General features: G+C 39.8%; 2 protein-coding genes across 3 annotated transcripts in view; one reads left to right on the top strand and one right to left on the bottom strand.

Annotated features, from left to right (window-relative positions):
• Window positions 1-20,639, bottom strand: part of CENPP (centromere protein P) — a 281,077-nt gene that overhangs the window by 102,338 nt on the left and 158,100 nt on the right. The window lies entirely within an intron of this gene.
• ASPN (asporin) overlaps window positions 8,126-20,639 on the top strand; it is a 37,054-nt gene continuing 24,540 nt past the window's right edge. The window contains exons 1-3 of one of the 2 annotated variants that reach the window (XM_053301078.1): window positions 8,126-8,154; window positions 8,498-8,588; window positions 19,842-20,125. In XM_053301078.1, coding sequence (XP_053157053.1) covers window positions 19,861-20,125 — 265 coding nt within the window. In that variant the 5' untranslated portion in view covers window positions 8,126-8,154; window positions 8,498-8,588; window positions 19,842-19,860. Of the gene's footprint in view, window positions 8,155-8,408; window positions 8,589-19,841; window positions 20,126-20,639 lie in introns of those variants that run through there. The other variant, XM_053301077.1, reaches the window with a different exon arrangement.

Genomic DNA, 20,639 nt, shown 5'->3' with positions numbered 1-20,639 from the left:
AAGAAGCATGACAGAAAACGTACTGAAGCTTTTGAGCGTTAAACATTGGTGCTGGAGAAGACTTTTGAGGATACCATGGACAGCAAGGAAAAGAAACAAATGGATCATGGAACAAATCAATCCAGAATTTTCACTTGAGGCACAAATGACCAGGCTCAAACTATCATACTTCGGACACATTATGCAAAGACCCAGCTCCCTTGAGAAGTCCATAATGCTGGGGAAAGCTGAAGGAAAGATAAGACGACCAGCAGCAAGGTGGATGGACTCGATTACGACAGCAATGAATGCACCACTGAGAGACCTTAAAGGCCAAGCTGAAGACAGTCTATCCTGGAGAGAATCTATGTGGTTGCTAAGAGTCAACACCGACTTGACAGCACTTAATCAATCAAAGTAAGGAATAGGATAAAACTTAGGGCAGCCATGGTGAGGGCAGGCTGGTGGCGCCAGGGTGGTGTGGGGCTGTGAGAGGCATCTTTAGAAGTAAAGAAAAAGCTTCTGCTAGTGCTTACCAGTGCGTACTGCAGTGGCGCTCCCCCAAGCAGACTGTAGCAGTGCATAGTCCCGGCTCCCAGCCAGGCCTCACTCAACTGCCCTCTGCACATGAGCAGAGGCCATTTGTGTGGCCACAACCTAATTGCAATGTGGATACACAACCTACCCTGGTACAGGGAGAAGAAACTGCATTGTAAGGCTAGTGCCCTTATCAAAGTACATCAGACTCAGAGCTGAAACTAAGCTCGTTCACATGATTTATTTATTAATGAGAAATAAAGAAGGACAAGCCTCCTACCCAAGTTTAGGAGCTGTGTGTGCTCCTGGTTTCTGATTGTGTCCTAGGTAAAAATAAAGGAGAGGTGCAGACAGCGATCATCTGCTAGCCTCCCGCTTGGTAGGCGGGTTCCACCCTCTTGTCCTATCCCATTTCTCATTGTGTGAATAAGCCTACTATTTGCTTTTAGAAACAATTTCAGTTGCTAGACAGCTACGTTCATGAGTTTGGAGAAAAATATTGTGTGGTTGAGCTTACAGTTCTTATTTTGATGCTCGTAACACAACATAACAGCAATATTTCAATAGGGCAAACATTTCACCTTTCCAATATTTAAAAACAGAATTGAATTCACAGTACGAGTAGAGATGAAATACTATAATATACAGTATAAGCCAAATCTTTCAAAAAATGTTTGAATATATTTGAATGCATTTATCAATAAAACGGAAATATAACTTCTGTGCAACGTTTGTGGTTATGTATACATTTATATAATTAATTTTGCTTTCTCACAAATGGTGCAAGATCACAAACAACCACAGAACTGAAATAATGAGTTTTCCACAATCAAGCAATGCTAACAATGTACCACTATTTGAAACAAGCCAGACTTAAGCTAACGCCAAAACATATTACTAGAAGAAGAATGTGTCAAGTATTAAAATACCTTGGCCTGCCTCCAAGAAGAAGAAGAAGAAGAAGAAGAAGAAGAAGAAGAAGAAGAAAGAAGTTCACTCTAGTTATGGTACATTCACCAAAACACTCAGATATTTTTTTTTTTAAAAAATCAGTGGAAAATGTCCTGTAAGTTCATACAAAGTATCCTTTAAAAATGGAATGCAAATACTGTGTTATTTGAGTGTTTAAAGTAAAGGGATGCAAACACAGCTGAGTGTTTTGAAGATATGTAGCTGTTCTAGCTATACTGCAAGCAATATGACAAGTGTGCCAAATACAGTCACTTTCTATTTATTACTACACAATCCAATGATATTACATTACAAAAAGTGTCAAATATCTTGAAGCAGTAGTTATTGTTATGAAACTGATTTACTGGAAAATTGTGTTTTGGATTAGTTTAGAGATTACATTTGATCCAACTAGAATCCAGTCCACTGTAATAACAGACTTTAGTGTGCTTTTTAGAATATTGGCATGATATGCACAAGGAAATCTGCGCACTGTTTCTTAAGATTTTACTATTCTGCCTTTCTTTCTAATGAAAGATGGCTAACAAAGACAATCATATTAACATATTGTATTAGACAATAAAAACACTTGGAAAAAATGACACAATACAAAAAATGTAATGCACTCTAGTGGGGCTGCCTTTGTGTGTAGTCAAAACTACTACTTGTACAGAGCCCCTGGTGGCGCAGTGGTAAAACTGTCGCCCTGTAACCAGAAGGTTACAAGTTCGATCCTGACCAGGGGCTCAAGGTTGACTCAGCCTTCCATCCTTCCGAGGTCGGTAAAATGAGTACCCAGAATGTTGGGGGCAATATGCTAAAAATCATTGTAAACCACTTAGAGAGCTCCGGCTATAGAGCGGTATATAAATGTAAGTGCTATTGCTACTTGTACAGCGGCATCCAGACTGGTCTCTGGGACAACCCAAAGGGACCATATAACACCTATTTTAAAAGAACTGCACTGGATGCCAATATGTTTCCGAGCAAAATACAAAGTGCTGGTTATTACCTATAAAGCCCTCAATGGCTTGAGGTACTTAAGGGTACCTTGTGACAAAAAAGAACACCTTATTTGCCATGAACCTTGCTGCCTATTAAGATCAGCCGGGAAAGTCTAGTTATGGTTGCCGCCAGCTTGTTTGGTGGTGACTTGGGATCAGGCCTTCTCTGTGGCTAACCTGGGGCTTTGGAATATCAAAATACATCTCCACCTCAGATTGCATTTAGGAAGACCATCAAGACACACCTGTTTTCTCAGGACTTAACTGAAATTAACTGTTTAGTTGTTTTTATCTTATGAAATTGTTATTTTTAATTTAATTTAATTTTCAACAAATACAGTACAGCACATCTGTAAAAACTGTGCAGGAATGGAAAAGAACAAACAATAAAAACTCAAACATAATCCAGAAATAAAGAGCCATTGTAAGTTATACGCAAGTCCAGTGTTAAGAAGAGATTGTCGGTTGCTGAGCATGCAAGTACAACTTGATAGGAGACAACTGAAAACAAAATTCAAGAAAGAACATCATTCCAAAATTTGATTTGAGTGGATGGAGAGTTACAAACTGATCATCCCTTATTGACATATTCAATAAATGGAAATCAGATTTCCAAAAACTCATCTTGTTTTGTTATTCCTGTAGCTAACCTGATTTGATGGGTTAGCTTTTTGGATAATGCGATCTTGCAGACCCTATTGAACCAATTTTCAATGGATAAACCCTTTGAGGATTTCCAGTTCTACCCCTTTTGGTTAGTTGGTGAGACACCTAAGTTTTCACAGATAGTTAAGTAGCCTCTTCTTTCTGTAGCAATTTGGATGCAAAGAACCAGATTTGAATTTTCTGCATCCAAGCAGCTTGGTTGCCAATCAGCATAGTATCAAGTTTAGTTTCTGATATTGGTTTTCCTTTTTCAAAAATTGTTTCTGTTTTATATCTGTTGTTTTAAATTGTGTACACTGCCTAAATTGTGTACACATAGGCGGTATATAAATATGATCAATAAATAAAATAAAATTAAAAAATGCCCCTCCAAAGAACCAACCAAATGACAGAAGCAAACATCAGCAGGTCCACAGATCAGTTCATTGGAATCCCAAAGGATTTTCTAAAAAAGGCAAGTCTCCTTGATTCAGCAAAAGCAGAATGATGAAGGAATCAGGTGAGCCTCCCTAGAAAGCACAATTCACAACACAGAGGCCACAACTGATAAGCCCTGCCTTTTCAGAACTACTCACCAGACTTCAGAGAGTAGAGCCTCTAAAGATGATCCAGCTATGTATGAAAGAGATTATCTTTCAGGTATTTTCGCCTCAGGCAATTTATTTATTATGTTTACATACCACCAATTATTAGCTCTCAAGGTGGTTTAACAAACAGTTAAACTATTCAGAGCTTCAAAAGGCAAGAAGGAGCACTTTGATATGGGCCTGGAAATGAACAGACAACGAAAGCAGTTGGCATAACAGAGGAGTAACAGGCTCCAGCCACTGTTAGTGATCATGTGGCAGTGTCAGGGCCATGTGGTGGTGAGCTCTGGGATAAAGCCCAGCGCTCTTCAATGGTGTGCTGAATCCCCACCCCGATGAGTAATGAGGCACCAACAAACAGTCTGGCGCACTCCTGACAATCTAGGTAATCCCCAACAAGGGCTTTGCGGGAGTTTATGTAGACAGCAGTGGCAAGAAGTGGTTTGCACTGGATTCACTGGCTGCTGTAATTTAAAACAATTAAAATAAACCTTTCAAAAGACATTCAAATGCTATATACTGCTTCAAATGACATTTTGGAATGAACAAAATGAACATACCTGAATGGCTGATATGTTGTTACTGTGACATATCACTTGAAGCCATGTTGTCACTTAAAAAGTAAAAATATTTGTTATATTTATGTGGTGCATATTGGAACTAAAATTTTTTTTATTATGAGACTCCTACTGTGGAAAAAATTATGAACAAGCTTGCTGATATCTCTTTTTAAAACTAGGTTATAAAAAGCACACACTTGATCATAAAACAGATATTAAAATATATAATGAAACCTGATGCTGGAAACTTGCACTTTTAAATATAACAGTGATGGATATTTATTTATTTATTTATATTTATTTTTTTACATTTATATCCCGCTCTTCCTCCAAGGAGCCCAGAGCAGTGTACTACATACTTGAGTTTCTCCTCACAACAACCCTGTGAAGTAGGTTAGGCTGAGAGAGAAGTGACTGGCCCAGAGTCACCCAGCTAGTAACATGGCCGAATGGGTATTTGAACTCTGGTCTCCCCGATCCTAGTCCAGCACTCTAACCACTACACCACGCAGGCTCCTTAAATATTGTAACAACACTGTAAGCTTTAGCTGAAAATTTTCAGTCCTGAACTTAAAATACTAATCAAAGTTTTCTTAAAACTATTAAGAGATTTTATGCTGGAAGCTGAAATTATTTACTACCAAAGGTTTTAATTTGGATACTGAGAATATACCTGTTCCTGAATCAGGCTTTTCGGGGATGGAGGCTAAAGAACTGAGTCAGATAAAAGTGACAAGAGATGATGTTCTAAACTGTCTGGAAAAACAGAAAACTAAAAAATCACCAGGGCTGGATGGCATCCATCCAAGACTCCTCAAAGAACTCAAATGTGAAATTGCCAACCTCCTAGCTAAGATATATAACTTATCCCTGCAATCGGGCTCTGAACCAGAGGACTAGAAAGTAGCAAATGTAACACCGATTTTCAAAAAGGGATCCAGGGGCAATCTGGGAAATTACAGGCCGGTTAGCTTAACATCCGTTCCAGGCAAATTGATGGAAAGCATCCTCAAGGATAAAATTGTAAAGCACATAGAAGAACAGACCATGCTGGGAGTGAACCAGCATGGTTTCCGCAAAGGTAAATTTTGCTTCGCAAATCTTTTGGAGTTCTTTGAGAGTGTCAACAAGTGTGTGGATCAAGGTGATCCAGTTGACATAGTATACCTGGACTTCCAAAAAGCTTTTGACAAAGTTTCTCATCAAATACTCCTGAGAAAACTTAGCAGTCATGGGATAAGGGGACAAGTACATGTGTGGACTGCTAACTGGTTGAAAGACAGGAAACAGAGGGTAGGTATAAATCGAGAGTTTTCACAATGGAAGGAACTGAGTGTCCATACATGCGACCTTCTGAGAAACGAGACCCATAACGAGTTTGAGCACAGTCCAAATAATCAGACTGGTTGTGTTGGTATCGATCATAGAATCCGGAGTCCTGGTGCCACGCACTGTAAGAAAGTTCTACGTCAACTAAAGGGGATCAATATTCCAGTGCTCGGTATCGATCATGGTATGATTGGCTGTGACGGTACCAAGTGATCCTGTTGGAACATCAAGGAACATTCTTCTGAACCACAGTGCGCCTCTTGGTCCCGAAGCGGGACACTCTCTTGGTGCTTCTGAGGGGGCGACTGGCGCCTAGGCAACCACGATGCATCCTCTGCAAGCTTGATTGGGGAATAGGCCTGTTCCTCTAGCAAGCCATAACTGTGTTCATCTGATGCCACCGAGAAACGCTCCCTACTTGATCTAGCCTGATTGAGGGCCAAGTCCACCGACTCAGGAGCCATAGGTGAACTAGGTCTAGTAGAAATCGATGATTTTTGCATGGGATGATCCGAAGCCACTTTAGCCTTCTTGGCCACAGGAGCCTCAGTTGATTTCTTCTTTTTAGGTATTGGAGGGAGGTGATGACCCACCGGCAGATCACGATGCAACTTTAGCTTCTTCTTTTTTATCTTTGGTACCGGTCCCGAGGGGTTTGGTGAGGATTTCGGTACCATGTGTGCCTGATGTGAGAGAGATCAGAGCATGCTGGTTCGCTCGACGCTGTAGAAGGATGAGCAACAGAGGCCGCTGATACCGGTATCGGGGACGGACTTTCAGTTTCCACAGGAGCAGATGTTGCATGCTCTGACTGCACCGATGAAGCCATTTTAACAGAGCGCTTCAATGCCAAGGCTTCAGAAGAACAGAGAGCCAGATCCCACAGGGCTGAGCGCAAGCGGGAAGCCCTATTCTTGCGAGCCTGTTTTGTAAACTTCTGGCAGTGCAGACAGGATTCGACAATGTGGGATTCCCCCAAACACAAGAGACACTTGGCATGAGTATCGGGGGAAAGGATCTTAGATCCGCATCGAGTACATTTTTTTAAAGTTAGTTGTGCCTGGCATAAACGCTGAAGGCCAGCCAGCCACCATGCTCCATCCCAGCCAGGTTCGGAGCTCCAAAGGAAAAACCTGCAAAAACAAAATACCAAGGAGAAAACGCTACTATGCGATGAATGAAGAAAGAAAGAAAGAAATTTGCTAGGAAGCAGGGAGAAAAAACAACAAGGGGATAGCAAGATCCTACTCGTTGCCAAGCTGCAGACTCCATAATCTTCACTGAAGTGCGGACAAAGAAAAGACTGAGGGGATGAGGAGTGGCGCAGCCGCATATAGCGGCTGGGGGTGGGGTTCCTGCCCAAAGCAGGAGAATTGAGTTTGTTAGATTCTGACGAGGTCTCTGAGCAGGCACATAGCCCATTTGTGTAGAAGACAGAGACTAGGTCGAAGAACAAATATTTCCCAAGGCCTCTTTGCTAGACTAATGTTCCATCATTGCTTACAGAACTTGCAAACTGGAAAGGAGTAGCAATGCCTAGCAGACACATTTTATATTTAATCTGCTGAAACTTTTCAACATCTGTTGTAAGGTAGACTATTAAAGAATGCCTGAGTGAGTTGCCTGTTACTTTCTATGTTGACTAAAATATGTAACATAACATAGATAAGGTAACAAAAAAGGACATCCATACTGAAGGTAAAAGTTGCTAAGGGCAATTATATTTAAAGACACTTCTGTGCAAACAGGCACTATGTTACTTTGTTTTGAGTGGATTAAGATTTTTTCTGATTCCATTAGAGGTATTTCCCCAACAATCCCATCAGAAGATCTGCATGGAAATAACTTCCATGAAAGATCCAACACGCATTCCACTCCACAGACACTGGCTGAGATCCAAAAAGCTATTTTTGGCATGCCCTAACCATTAGACATGCTGAATGGGATTCTTCACTTTTTCCTTTTGAACAGAGGACAAACCCCTAAGTCTCACCACAAACTGTTTTTGGAAGTCTCCCAAATTTCAAAAGTGGTTTGCTATGTGGCATGAGGGCTATTATTCTAGTAACACAAGCTCAAAACCTCTTTGAACATGAAGATCTAGTCACATAGTTCACAAGATCTGAGCCAGTAAGTTTTCAACCAATCCGAAGAAGCATGTGAAAGGCTGATGACAGAAGAACCAAATACATGCTGACCCCTTAAAACAATTGAATGGTTCAGTTGGATGGCCTGACTTCATCCATGTTGACTAAAATGTGAGTGTGAACAGCATGCTTTTCTCTTTGTTCCTCCGATGGGTCAGAATCCTATTCAGTGAGTAACTTTGACTAGTTACATTTGAGGAGGATATGGATACTCCAGTGGGTACTGATTTACTGCTTTAGAGCCACAAGTGTAGAGGTTTAAATTAAGAAGATAGCCTTGAAACTACAGTTTACTTTTTAACGCATTTTCCTTTGGTTACTAGCACCTTAAAGATCTCATTTAAAACAAAACATGGAATGTTTTTGGTAGTCAGATACAGACCTCTTCATTTGTGTAAGAAATGGCATATTGAATAATTATTTTAATGAGGTGTGTGCTTGTGTAGCTAACATTGACTTGAATGAGCCATATGGGACTTGCATTGGCTTTGTGCCATCTATTATTAAGATTCAAATTTAACCATGTTTTTTGCTTAGATGTCTAGAGTTGCTAGAAGTTTTGGCTGTGATACAGGCAGTGATGAAAAACACATGAGTAGTAACAAGTTTTCTTAGCATCATTCTTCAGTACTGAGATGGACTAATCTCCAGAAGCAGTTTATTCAAGTATCACCCAGAGTGCCAGGAGGAGCTGGAACTTAAGTGTTTTAAATTATTATTTACTGTTCAATTTACAGACTTGAACCAGAGTCCTGAGTAATAAAGAACTGGAAATAAGATTCTCAGGTGAAATAAGGTATTTAGAAGGACTTGACAAAAACTTACAAGGTATGTTTTTTAAAAATAACTTTTTATAATATGTAAACCTTCTAATGTAGGAAAGATCCTATTTCAGCACTGTGCTTATCATTACATTATTAATACAAGTTAACTAATTACTGCTCAGAATTTTAATGTAAATATTAGAAGACTATTTCCTGAAGTTAAAATGCTTTTATGCTAGACCATGTGAACAAGAAATGAAATAAAAATCATACCTTCTGAACTAGACTAGCACAGAACAGTTGCAATTTTATATGACAGGAAATAATACCATCCTATCAAGATTTATGGACTTTTAACAACATTTTTGCTCAGCCATATTCCTAAACACATATTAAATTCCTACCACTAACTATAAAAAGATGTTTGAAAAATTCATTGTCCACCAAAAGTTTGTAAAAACATGAAGCAATATAAAGGATGTTGTGTCTGATGTTTTAAGCAGATGAAGTCTGTTCAAAAATGCCTTCCAAGTTAAAAGCAGGTCTCTGCATTTTTAAAAATTGCCTGAATTTCTAGTGTTATGCCATGTATTTCTAACAGCAGTTAACAACTCTGCAAGTATAGTCACCTTTGTACCTTGGGAAATTATGTTATTTTATCAAAGGGCATAAGCACAAAAAGCTTAAAATGAATCCTGTTCTTTGGGAGAAAGTACAAATGGTCAATAGATGCTGAACTAGTTATAGATTCACTGCTTAGAATACTTATTTTCTTTTTATGGACTCCATGGGGGGCAGGGTTCACTAGTAATTTGGGGTTACTAGTGAATACACAGATTCATGCTTGTCCACAAGGAAACCAGTATTTTGTTGGGTTATTTAAATTATGTAGAGACAAACTGTAGGCATTCCACTTCAGACTAGTGATGACAGCAGTGTTTTAAAATATGCCTTTTAACATTTTAGAGGGTTCTCCACTAAAAGTGTTAGCACTGTCATGAAAACAAGTGCAGTATTCTGAAACTGGTATTTAGCCACTAGGCAAATGAGTGGTGCTTATTGAAGGTATTGCATATAAACCAGTGGATGTTAATACACTCTGTAGAACAATCCGTTGTTTTAATATGACTGAGATACCTTCCCTCCTGTGGATTGTATCATTTTGTTTGCACCTTGAGTACTATAGTGCAGTGTATGGCTTGCTTAGAAGTTAATGCCAAGTTCTTTGTTATGTAAAATACAATTGCCTTGGCAACATTTTAATATATAATATATAAGAAACAGCATTGACTATTGTACTAAATATTAAATGGAAAAAAATGGCTGTGTTCTAATCTCAGTTGAGTAATTTTATTTTTAAAAGAACAGTGTTCTAATATGAATAAATTGTGTAGCACCATGCCATATTCAGTATAACATTTTGGTTATTAACAGTAAAATAATCATCTTGGGAAAGTCACTTAATTTCTCAGGTTTTCCATGTATTAAATTATATTTGCCCTCATAAAGGTTCCATTGTGACCTTTAGTTTCTACATGTGAAGCTGTGACTTGACAGGATTTTTAACCCTATACACTTATGCTTTTAAAGAAAGAACTTTAGTTGGCAACAACTAGGCAGAAAAGACATTTGGACCTCTATTTTATATTTTAGATATACTGGAGGCAAAATATGTTCAGTGTCTCAAATAAACCTAACTCAGCTCTCTCTGATGTAGAGTTAATTATAGAAGTAACAACATACTTCTGGCCAAGTTGGCAGCATGAACTAACATTTTCCCCCTTCACTAAAATAATTATTTCCTGTGCCAAAAAAAAAATTCTCAAAGTTTTAATCCATAGGACTAGTGGGCTTAATTAAGACAATTTTCCCTACTGTTAAGAAAGTAAGTCTGCCTATGTCAACAGCACATTTTTATAGCACACAGAAAGTTTGACCTCTGAAGAATTTTTTTCCTATGAGAAATATTCCGAAATTAGGTAATATTATTCCATTTAACAGCTATTTGGTTCAAAGCAATGCCTTGATTTTTTGTATATTTGGCTGTCATTCAAAGTATATTTAGGAACAGTTAAGTTTTGGCAGATACATTACAGACTTTAAGAACCAAAATAATGATTACATGTTTAGATATATATCTCAGAAGTTTTAAAAAGGTACACCAACAAGTGTAAGATGTGGTTGCAAATACATATCATACTGGTACACTCATCAGAGAGCCATGATTGACTGCCGTACACTCAGTAGCAAATCCGAGTTTGTATCTGCATGTTGTGTGGAATGGCCTTAAAGCAGATGAAATGAAATCCATGTTCTCAAGGGTAATACTGGACATCGTATCAGAGCAAAAGAGGAAGGATACCAGCTCTTTCAGGGACATAGCGAGACAGAGTACAGTATATGTCAACCCATAAACCCATGGAAATATATTGAGTTATAATGACTGTACATCTTTGCTGGATAAAACCTACTGTAACTTCTGTTTTAACTTAAACAGAAGCCTGGGAACATTTTCAGGCAGCTAAGCTACTGCAGTAATAGCCAACAGTCTGTTTATTTAGCTGCCTGCACTTCATATCTACTGTAATGTAAAGTCCAAGATATTTGGCTTTACAAGTTCCGCAGAAGACTCTTCTGATTTGCTACTGCCAAAGAATACAGAATCCCAGAGAATATGTCACAATTGCTTCAGCAGAGGAAGAGGGGGATGGAATTAGAGGCAGCTGACTAAGTAGGTTTTGATTACAAAAAGCTTATGCCACAACAAAGATTTTAGCCATTAAAGTGCCACTAAACTCTGTCATTTTAACATAGATGATAAAGCAACTATGAATATAGAACAGGATGGTGGCTCCCTGTAGGGGTTATTTCCAAATGCTGGCATGTAGCTGTATACACCCTGAGATGGGCAAAGCTGACACAGCTCAGGAACAAGTACTGAGAGATTCAGTGGACTATGAACGACTCATGGAATTCCCTCCCTTTGCAGTTTTCACATTACTTGTTCAGCAAGAGCTCTGGATTCCATCACAATTTCAATATTGCCAAGCAACCATTCACACCCATTTCTGACTGGAGAGCAGCTATGGAGCACTGCTGGGACCCTCCCTGAACACGTGTCTGGATTCACAGAGCATGGCTTCCAATATTACTTTTTGAAGTGCATATAGATCTCTCAAGATACTTAGAAACACAACATAAGAAAAACTCATGGCTCTCACAAACACACTTCAAAGAGAACACACTTCTGCAGTTTTGTAAATGCATTTCTTTTCTGGGAAACATATGCTAACTTTCCTTTATTATGTTTGCATACCTCTTGACAGGTGCATACTGTACTTACAAAATATTGGAAACAGCACCAATCCAGATTAAAAAGAGCATTATACTAAGCTAACCTTCACACACTATATTCTTATTTACAAACTTCAAATAATTATACACTACACAGTGCCAGATTAGATAATAACATGTAGAGAACTCAGTATAGCAGTGAATTCCCAAAATCTCCTGTCTTCTTTTCTCACTGGGTACCAGAATACCCATATCTGAATTATTCTTCACTTTTAGTTTTGAATTATATATTGACTTTACATTCAAGTTGTAAGGGTTGGCTAGAAATATCATTAGTACAGCATCTCTTATTTTTACAGGCTTATATTAATCATCCATTATCTAGTAATGTAGCCCACAGAAAATCAATCATTCAGAATAAGAACATCCAGAATTTGTAGTACAAAAGAAACATGACAGATGAAATCTCAAAAAGAGCAAGGCATAACTAGAAAATAGTTGACTCAGTACAGCTTCACATAAATACATTTACTTTTCTACCAGCTGAAAAAAATGTCAAATGAACCAGTAGCAAAGTCCTTGTAATTAAGAGGATGCCAAAATTGCAAAAAGAAATAGAAGGCACTTAATTAGGTGATAAACAATCAACTTGCTTTGAATATTTCCAGATGGAAGTCAGTGACACCCCATGCGGGGGGTGGACCCTTCTCAAGCACCTTACAGAAAAAGCAGAAGAGGGCACCATATTTAGGTGGCTCTCATTTTATTAGGGAGAAGGTCTCAGAAGACCTATAGCAAACCTTACCAAATTGGATCTAGCTGCCAGCCTGAGAACCTGGGAGTCAGAAAATGGACACTAGACAAAATTACTGGACTTAGTGATGGACATGGTGGAGAGGAAGGTAAATGGACTTTTCTTTATACCCTTTAGGAACATGACATAGGAACATAGGAAGCTGCCATATACTGAGTCAGACCATAGGACCATCTAGCTCAGGGTTGTCTTCACAGACTGGCAGCAGCTTCTCCAAGGTTGCAGGAAGGAATCTCTCTCAGCCCTATCTTGGAGATGCCAGGGAGGGAACTTGGAACCTTCTGCTCTTCCCAGAGCGGCTCCATCCCCTGAGGGGAATATCTTGCAGTGCTCACACATCGTCTCCCATTCATATGCAACCAGGGTGGACCCTGCTTAGCTAAGGGGACAAGTCATGCTTGCTACCACAAGACCTCTCAAGAAAGGAGACATGATTGTGTGAAGTTGTCCAGAGTTCTAGGCTAAGGAGTAATCAACATGCTGATGACATCTAGCTTTTCCTCTCACTTTCATTGGATAGTAAGGGGGTAATGGGCATCCTGATGTCTCGTGGCACAAAGGGATTGGAAGTGGGAGTAGAAACAGAAAATTAATCTAGATAAGGGAGTAGTACTGCTGGTCAAGGGATCAATTTTGTTCAGGATAGATGTACAGTCTACTTTGGATGGGGTTGAACTCCCACTTAAGAAGCAGGCTTGCAGCTTATAGATCAGGATAGGCAACCTTGGCTCTTCAGCTGTTGCTGAACTATAACTCCCATTATCCCAATAATAAATTGTGGCTGGAGATGATGGCAATTGTTATAGATGCTGTCATAGATGTCACTTGATCCTGTTATAGATGCTACTTGATCCAACATTGCTTCTAGATTCTCAGGTGGCAGCAGTGAGTCAGGTGCATGTTACCAGCTTGACTGGTCCGCCAACTATTCTCTTCCTCACCACCTCTTCCCTGAAGAAAATGGACCTGGCCAAAGTCATTCATAGAGGCTCTTCTCATGTACAGCCCAGATTAGGACCTGGATTAGGCTGCGCTTGACAACCGCTGGGATTGGGCCCGATACCAGTGGGACAGCACTGCCTAGCCTCATTATTTACCCTAGCTATTACAGGTGAAACTCGGAAAATTAGAATATCGTGCAAAAGTCCATTAATTTCAGTAATGCATATTAAAAGGTGAAACTGATATATGAGACAGACGCATTACATGCAAAGCGAGATAAGTCAAGCCTTAATTTGTTATAATTGTGATGATCATGGCGTACAGCTCATGAAAACCCCAAATCCACAATCCCAGAAAATTAGAATATTACATGGAACCAATAAGACAAGGATTGTAGAATAGAACAATATCGGACCTCTGAAAAGTATAAGCATGCATATGTATTCAGTACTTGGTTTGGGCCCCTTTTGCAGCAATTACTGCCTCAATGCGGCGTGGCATGGATGCTATCAGCCTGTGGCACTGATGAGGTATTATGGAAGACAAGGATGCTTCATTAGCGGCCTTCAGCAATTCTGCATTGTTTGGTCTCATGTCTCTCATCCTTCTCTTGGCAATGCCCCATAGATTCTCTATGAGGTCAGGTCAGGCGAGTTTGCTGGCCAATCAAGCACAGTACACTGTATACTTTTCAGAGGTCCGATATTGTTCTATTCTTCAATCCTTGTCTTCTTGGTTCCATGTAATATTCTAATTTTCTGAGATTGTGGATTTGGGGTTTTCATGAGCTGTACGCCATGATCATCACAATTATAACAGATTAAGGCTTGACTTATCTCGCTTTGCATGTAATGCATCTGTCTCATATATCAGTTTCACTTTTAATTTGCATTACTGAAATTAATGGACTTTTGCATGATATTCTAATTTTCTGAGTTTCACCTGTAGCTGAGGTTAAAGTAGCAAGCGCTCCCTTACCTCTAGCTACTTGCTTGTGTGCAAGCACAGGCTGATTCCAGCCTGGCTGCACACAGAATGGGCACCTAGAGCACCCGTTTCTTGGAGGAATCCCACAACGCAATGCACGTGTTGCATGTTGCATTGTGGGATTCACGAAGGCCAGAAGAACAAGTTCCAGCCCCAGATCCCTCCACCCTGCTCCATGCTTCATGGAGCAGGGCTGCCCGTGTGGGAGTATGGAGCGCGCTCCCACCACCAATCCCTTAATCGTCTGAGGGGAAGAGAAGCTTTTTGGAGCCTTCTCTGCCTCCCCCCGCCACCCCGCCACTCTTGGAGATCGCGAGAATCACTCCATACTCTGATAACCTCAAATCCAGTCTACTATAATATGGGAGTACTGTTAAAATGTGTCCAGAAACTTTAGGTCAGTCAAATGCTGCTGCCAAATTATTGTCGGGAACAGGTCAGACGGAGCATATAATTCTCATTGTGTTTGACCTGTATTGGCCTAGCTGTATGGTTCCAGATTTGATTCAAGCAGTTGGTTATCCTATCTATCTATCTATCTATCTATCTATCTATCTATCTATCTATCTATCTATCTAATACACTAAGGCCATATGTGGCAAGCCCACCACTGCTGCAGCTGCCACCAATGAAAATGCGGGGGCGGGGCTTTCACATCCACCCTGGTGAGCCCTTGGAAAGAGCTTTCACCACCATCTCCGCCGCCTGTGCCCCATCGTTGCCTGTCCTCTCCACAGCCATGTGGTGGCTTAAGAAACGGGGGGAGGTTTGGCAGGGGGCTGAATGACGAGTGTGGGGTGGGGGAGAGGCTGAGTGCACTAGCACACAGATGGTCTGTGCGGGTTCAGCTAGCCACCTTTAAAGCCCTTAATGGCTTTGGCCCTGGGTACTTATATCTTGCCATATGTTACCCTTGACTCAGTTCAACTTCTGAGGTTTAGCTCCATGTTACTCTGCTACCAGTGCAACAGGTAGCCATGTGAGGGCCTTCTCAACTGAGGTAGCAGTAATAGTATATAAATAGTAGCAGTTTTCTTGCTAACTGGGAGGCCCCTTAAAAGAAATCTTGCATCCTGGGGAATATGTTCATAATATTCTAACCTCACCAATCAAAATCTTTCCCATACTCCTCCCTTCTCTCAGTTTTCAAGTGTGCTTGTAGTTGCAGGGAAAAAGAAGAGTGACATTACCTTTCAACTACCTTGCTTCTATGCCTGCAGTTATCAGGCACTGTATAGCAGACAGGAACTGCTATAAGCTCTTGTAATCCTTTCTAGCCCTACTCAACAGCCCAAGTTTGTTTCTCAGCTTCTAAATCTTCAGCTTCCTAAGTACAGACAAATATTATTGACGATATATATTTGAACCCATCACATTTTTATTGTGACTTCAAACACATAGAATAAATTATGTAGTTCCAGATTATTGCCAAAAAAAGCAATGAAAAACACAAACCAATAGCAACCCATCTAACAAGCTGGATCTCCAAATAAGCTAATATTGACATTATTATTTCTTGTTTACACAGTCAGACAGGTGTTATTGACTGGTTTGTTTTATACAGACATCGAGTACTTCCCAAGGACCTGGGATGGCTGAATTTTATCATCAATACTGTTGGTTATTAAAGATATCGTCGCAGAATATCGGCTGTTCCCAGTAAAGTTGCTTTTTGTAATTGGCTGATGGTGATTTCTGTGGCCCCTATGGTGTTGAGATGCTCTTCTAGGTCTTTTGGAATTGCACCCAGGGCGCCAATTACCACTGGGATGATTTGGGTCTTTTTCTGCCACAGCCTTTCAATTTCAATTTGTAGATCTTTGTATTTGGTGATTTTTTCTATTTCTTTTTCTTCTATTCTGCTATCCCCTGGTATTGCTATGTCGATTATTTTGACTTGTTTTTTCTTTCTTCTCGACTACAATTATATCTGGTGTATTGTGTGGCAGATGTTTGTCTGTTTGTAGTCGGAAGTCCCATAATATTTTTGCATCTTCATTTTCTACAACTTTTTCAATTGTATGGTCCCACCAATTTTTGGCTACAGGTAGCTTGTATTTTTTGCAGATGTTCCAGTGTATCATCCCTGCTACCTTGTCATGCCTTTGTTTGTAGTCAGTCTGTGCGATCTTTTTACAACAGCTGATTAGGTGGTCCACTCTTTCATCTGCTTCTTTACAAAGGCGGCACTTGCTGTTTGTTGTTGATTTGTCTACTTTTGCACTTATTGCATTTGTTCTTAGTGCCTGTTCTTGTGCAGCCAGTATTAAACCCTCTGTTTGTTTGTTTCTTCAAGTTGCCATTCTTAAGCCATTGCCAGGTCTTGGTGATGTCTGATTTTCCACTTACATTGTGCAAATATTGACCATGCAGGGGCTTATTTCTCCATTTTTCTGCTCGGTTCTTGACTTGTTCTTTTTTGTAGGCCTGCTTTCTTTCATTGGTGTTGAATAGTTACGCGTTATTGACCATTTGAAGTGCATCTTCTTCACTGTCCTTGATATATTCTTCAAGGCCTCTTTTCTCCTCCTCTACTGTTTGATGGACTTGCAGCATTCCTCTTCCACCTGAGCTGCGAGGGAGGTATAGCCTATCGACATCACTGCAGGGGTGCAGAGCATGATTGATGGTCATGATTTTCCTGGTCTTATGATCTAGCGTCTCAAGCTCTGCCTGGGTCCAGTCTATTATTCCTGCAGTGTATCTGATAACAGGTATAGCCTAGGTGTTTATGGCTTGTATGGTGTTCCCGCCATTGAGTTTGGACTTGAGGATTTTTCTAACTCTCCTGATGTATTCACTTCCAATTTTTCTTTTAACTTCAGTGTGTGCAATGTTATCAGCCTGGAGAATGCCCAAGTATTTGTAATGTTCTTTCTCTTCCAGGTTCTTGATCTTGCTTCCATTGGGCAGTTCTATTCCTTCTGTTTTTCTTATTTTTCCTCTGTTCATTATTAATGCAGCACACTTGTCTAGTCCAAACTCCATTGCTCTTATCGCTACTGAATATACGGACAGTGTTTAGCAGTGATTCGATTTCTGACTGGGACTTTCCATACAACTTCAGATCGTTCATGTACAGCAGATGGTTTATTTTACTTGATGTTTTAGATGTTTGGTCCAAGTGTCTCACCATTGATTGTTAACTGTGTACCCCACATGCTCATTGCTTTTTAAATAAATATCTGAATGTTTTTGCTGACACCAGTTGTTTCTAAACATTTTAGTATCCATGTGTGAGGCAATGAATCAAAGGCTTTCTTGTAGTCAATCCATGCAACACTTAGATTGGTTTTTCTTCTCTTGCAATTTTCTAAAATCATTTTGTCAATCAGCAGCTAGTCTTTTGTGCCTCTGGTGTTCGGACAATTTCCTTTCTGTTCAACTGGAAGCTGTTTGTTAGTTAATAAGTGTTACATTACTTCATCTGCTATTATTCCAGTTAATAATTTGAACATGGTTGGCAGGCAGGTTATATGTCTATAATTACTTGGAGCTGCACCTTTTGCTGGGTCTTTCATTATGAGATAGTTTTCCCAGTTGTTAGCCATTGTTCAATATCACCTCCTTGCAAAATGTGATTGAACTGTTTTGATAGTTGTTTATAAAGGCTTGTTAGGTGTTTGAGCCAAAAAGCCATGCAGTTCATTGTCGCCTGGTGCAGTCCAATTTTTAATTTTCTTTGCTCTTTTACTTGTTAATTCTGGTGTTATTATTAGATCTTGCATTTGTTGGTTACATTTTTTGACCTCTTTCATCCAGCCTGCTTTTTTATTATAATCTATTGGATTGTCCCATAATTTCCCCCAGAATTGCACTGTTTCTTCTTTATTTGGTGTTTCTACATTTCTTGCAGTTTCTCCTTCTATGCTTTGGTAGAAACGTCTCTGATTCGACTGGAATTGGAGAGTCTGCCTGTGTGTGTTGTGTAATTCTGGCTTCATATCTGCTAATCTTCTTTGACACTGCTGTTATTTGCTGCTTTATTATTTCCAGGACTTCTCTAATTTTCCTTGAATCTAGGTGGTATTATTGGATCAGATACTGTTTGGTGTTTTCATTTTTCAGCTTCTTGTCTTTCATATCTTTCAGTTTACTAGCATCTGATCTAAGCCTGGAGATTTTATTTTCTAATCTAATCTTCCATTTAGGTGATGTACTACTTTCTTTTTTTACAGGTCCACTGATCTTATATCCGAGCTCTTGTGTTGTCATTGTTGCTGCACTGTACATTAGTTGGTTTGTTTCTTGAAAATTATTGTTTGTTATTTCTGCAAGTGCAGCATTGACATCTTTTAATGCTTGAGCAAGTTGTTTTTTGGCAACTGTTTTTAGAGCTGGAAGTCGAACCCTGGTGGTTGTTTGGTTCATGTGCTCAATTATCTTTTGCTTTAGTTCTTGTTGCTCTTCTGTTAAATGGCATTCAGGTTTTTGAGGTGAAGGCAAAGGGGAGGTTGTCTGGTTTTTATTTTGAAACAGTTCAGCAACAGTGGTATCCTCTGTTTCCAACACCTCCTCCACCTGCGCCTGAGCAACTTCTTCAGTTGGTGGTAATTCTTCTTCCATGTCTTGAGCCTGTGTTGCTCTTTGCAGTTCTTCCAGCTCAACTCCTGTGAATACTTTATTTCTTATTATGAATCTTCTCTGGTCTGCTAGCCTTTGTTCTGTTATTTCTGTATCTGGATGCTTCTCTTTCCAAATTTGGTACATTCTTTTTAAATAACCTCTTCTAGTTGGACTAGACTCGTAATAGCAGATCATTATTTCCTTGTTGGCGTTTTTTGTATATTTTTTTCGGTTAAGCGACGTTTCTTCCAGTAATCTTGCAGTCTCCAGCCCTGGTTGCTCAACTGAAGATCCTGAGTCCTGTTGCCCACTTGCCACCAGATGTCCAGGGACTATAGCACCTAGCACCTGGCGCGGTCCTTGTTGACCCGGGCGACGACCGATCTGGTATAGATTTATTAAAGTTACATCTCACCATATTGTTGATGGGAGAAGCACTCTTCGTCTGGCTCCTCTGGTGAGACCTGTCCAGTATGGTTGGACCTCTGGCATAGCTCTCACCTTCCTCAGAGCACGCAAGCCCCACAACCACGCCTCACTGGGGGCATTATTAATTATTATTACTATTATTATTATTTACATTTATAAACCGCCCCATACAGAGGGTCTGGGCAGAGCCTCTTTAAACATTGGTATGAAGCAATACTAACCGAAATTTTAAATTTGATGGTAAAAATTTCCATGTTTCACTGACTAAATTACATTTTATTCTAGGAGTCCATGCTCTGAAGACATGAGTGAATATATGCTCTTATTCCTCTTGGCTTTGTGCTCTGCTAAGCCTTTCATAAGCCCTTCATACTTCACATTTAAGAACATGATGCTTATGGATATGGAAGACATGGATGACGACGACGATGATGATGATGACGATGACGACAAGGACGATGACAATTCTCTATTTCCAACCAGGACACCCATAATACCCTTTGACATATTTCCAGTATGTCCCTTTGGATGTCAATGCTACTCAAAAGTTGTTCACTGTTCTGATCTGGGTAAGGCTAAGGCTAAAATCTGTACTTTATTTAAATTAAAACTATGTTTGCATATAATTATGAATTACTCATACTTATTCATACCTATATATATACTTGTGAGGTAGAACTATTTGGAAATTGTGGCCAACATCCAGATTAATGAAGTGTTGATACTGCTAATGCTGCACTGTGCAACCCTCAAGGACATATTTGTTGGGAGTCACAGTCTAATTCAGAGGGTAAGGGAGACAGACGAAAATCAACCCTCCTCTGTAGTATCACTGCAGCATTAAAAGTACCAGCACTTTAGTCTGGATGTCAGTCTGTAACTGTTTCTCTCTACTGCCTTTAGCCCAGAAGTGCATCTGTACAAGAGGCAGAGGTTCAGTCCAAGCCCATCAGCAATTTAACTTGTTAGCAAGGACTATTTCAATAGCTATTACCACCAAGATATTTGGGCTCCCTGGAGACCACAAAAATAAATGCAAATCATGGTAAATAAGTGGCTTTAACACAGTTCTTTTCTGTCTGC

This window comes from Hemicordylus capensis, chromosome 2, assembly GCF_027244095.1.
Source record: "Hemicordylus capensis ecotype Gifberg chromosome 2, rHemCap1.1.pri, whole genome shotgun sequence".
Classification (NCBI taxonomy): domain Eukaryota; kingdom Metazoa; phylum Chordata; class Lepidosauria; order Squamata; family Cordylidae; genus Hemicordylus; species Hemicordylus capensis.
This window is presented reverse-complemented; position numbering and strand designations above follow the sequence as displayed.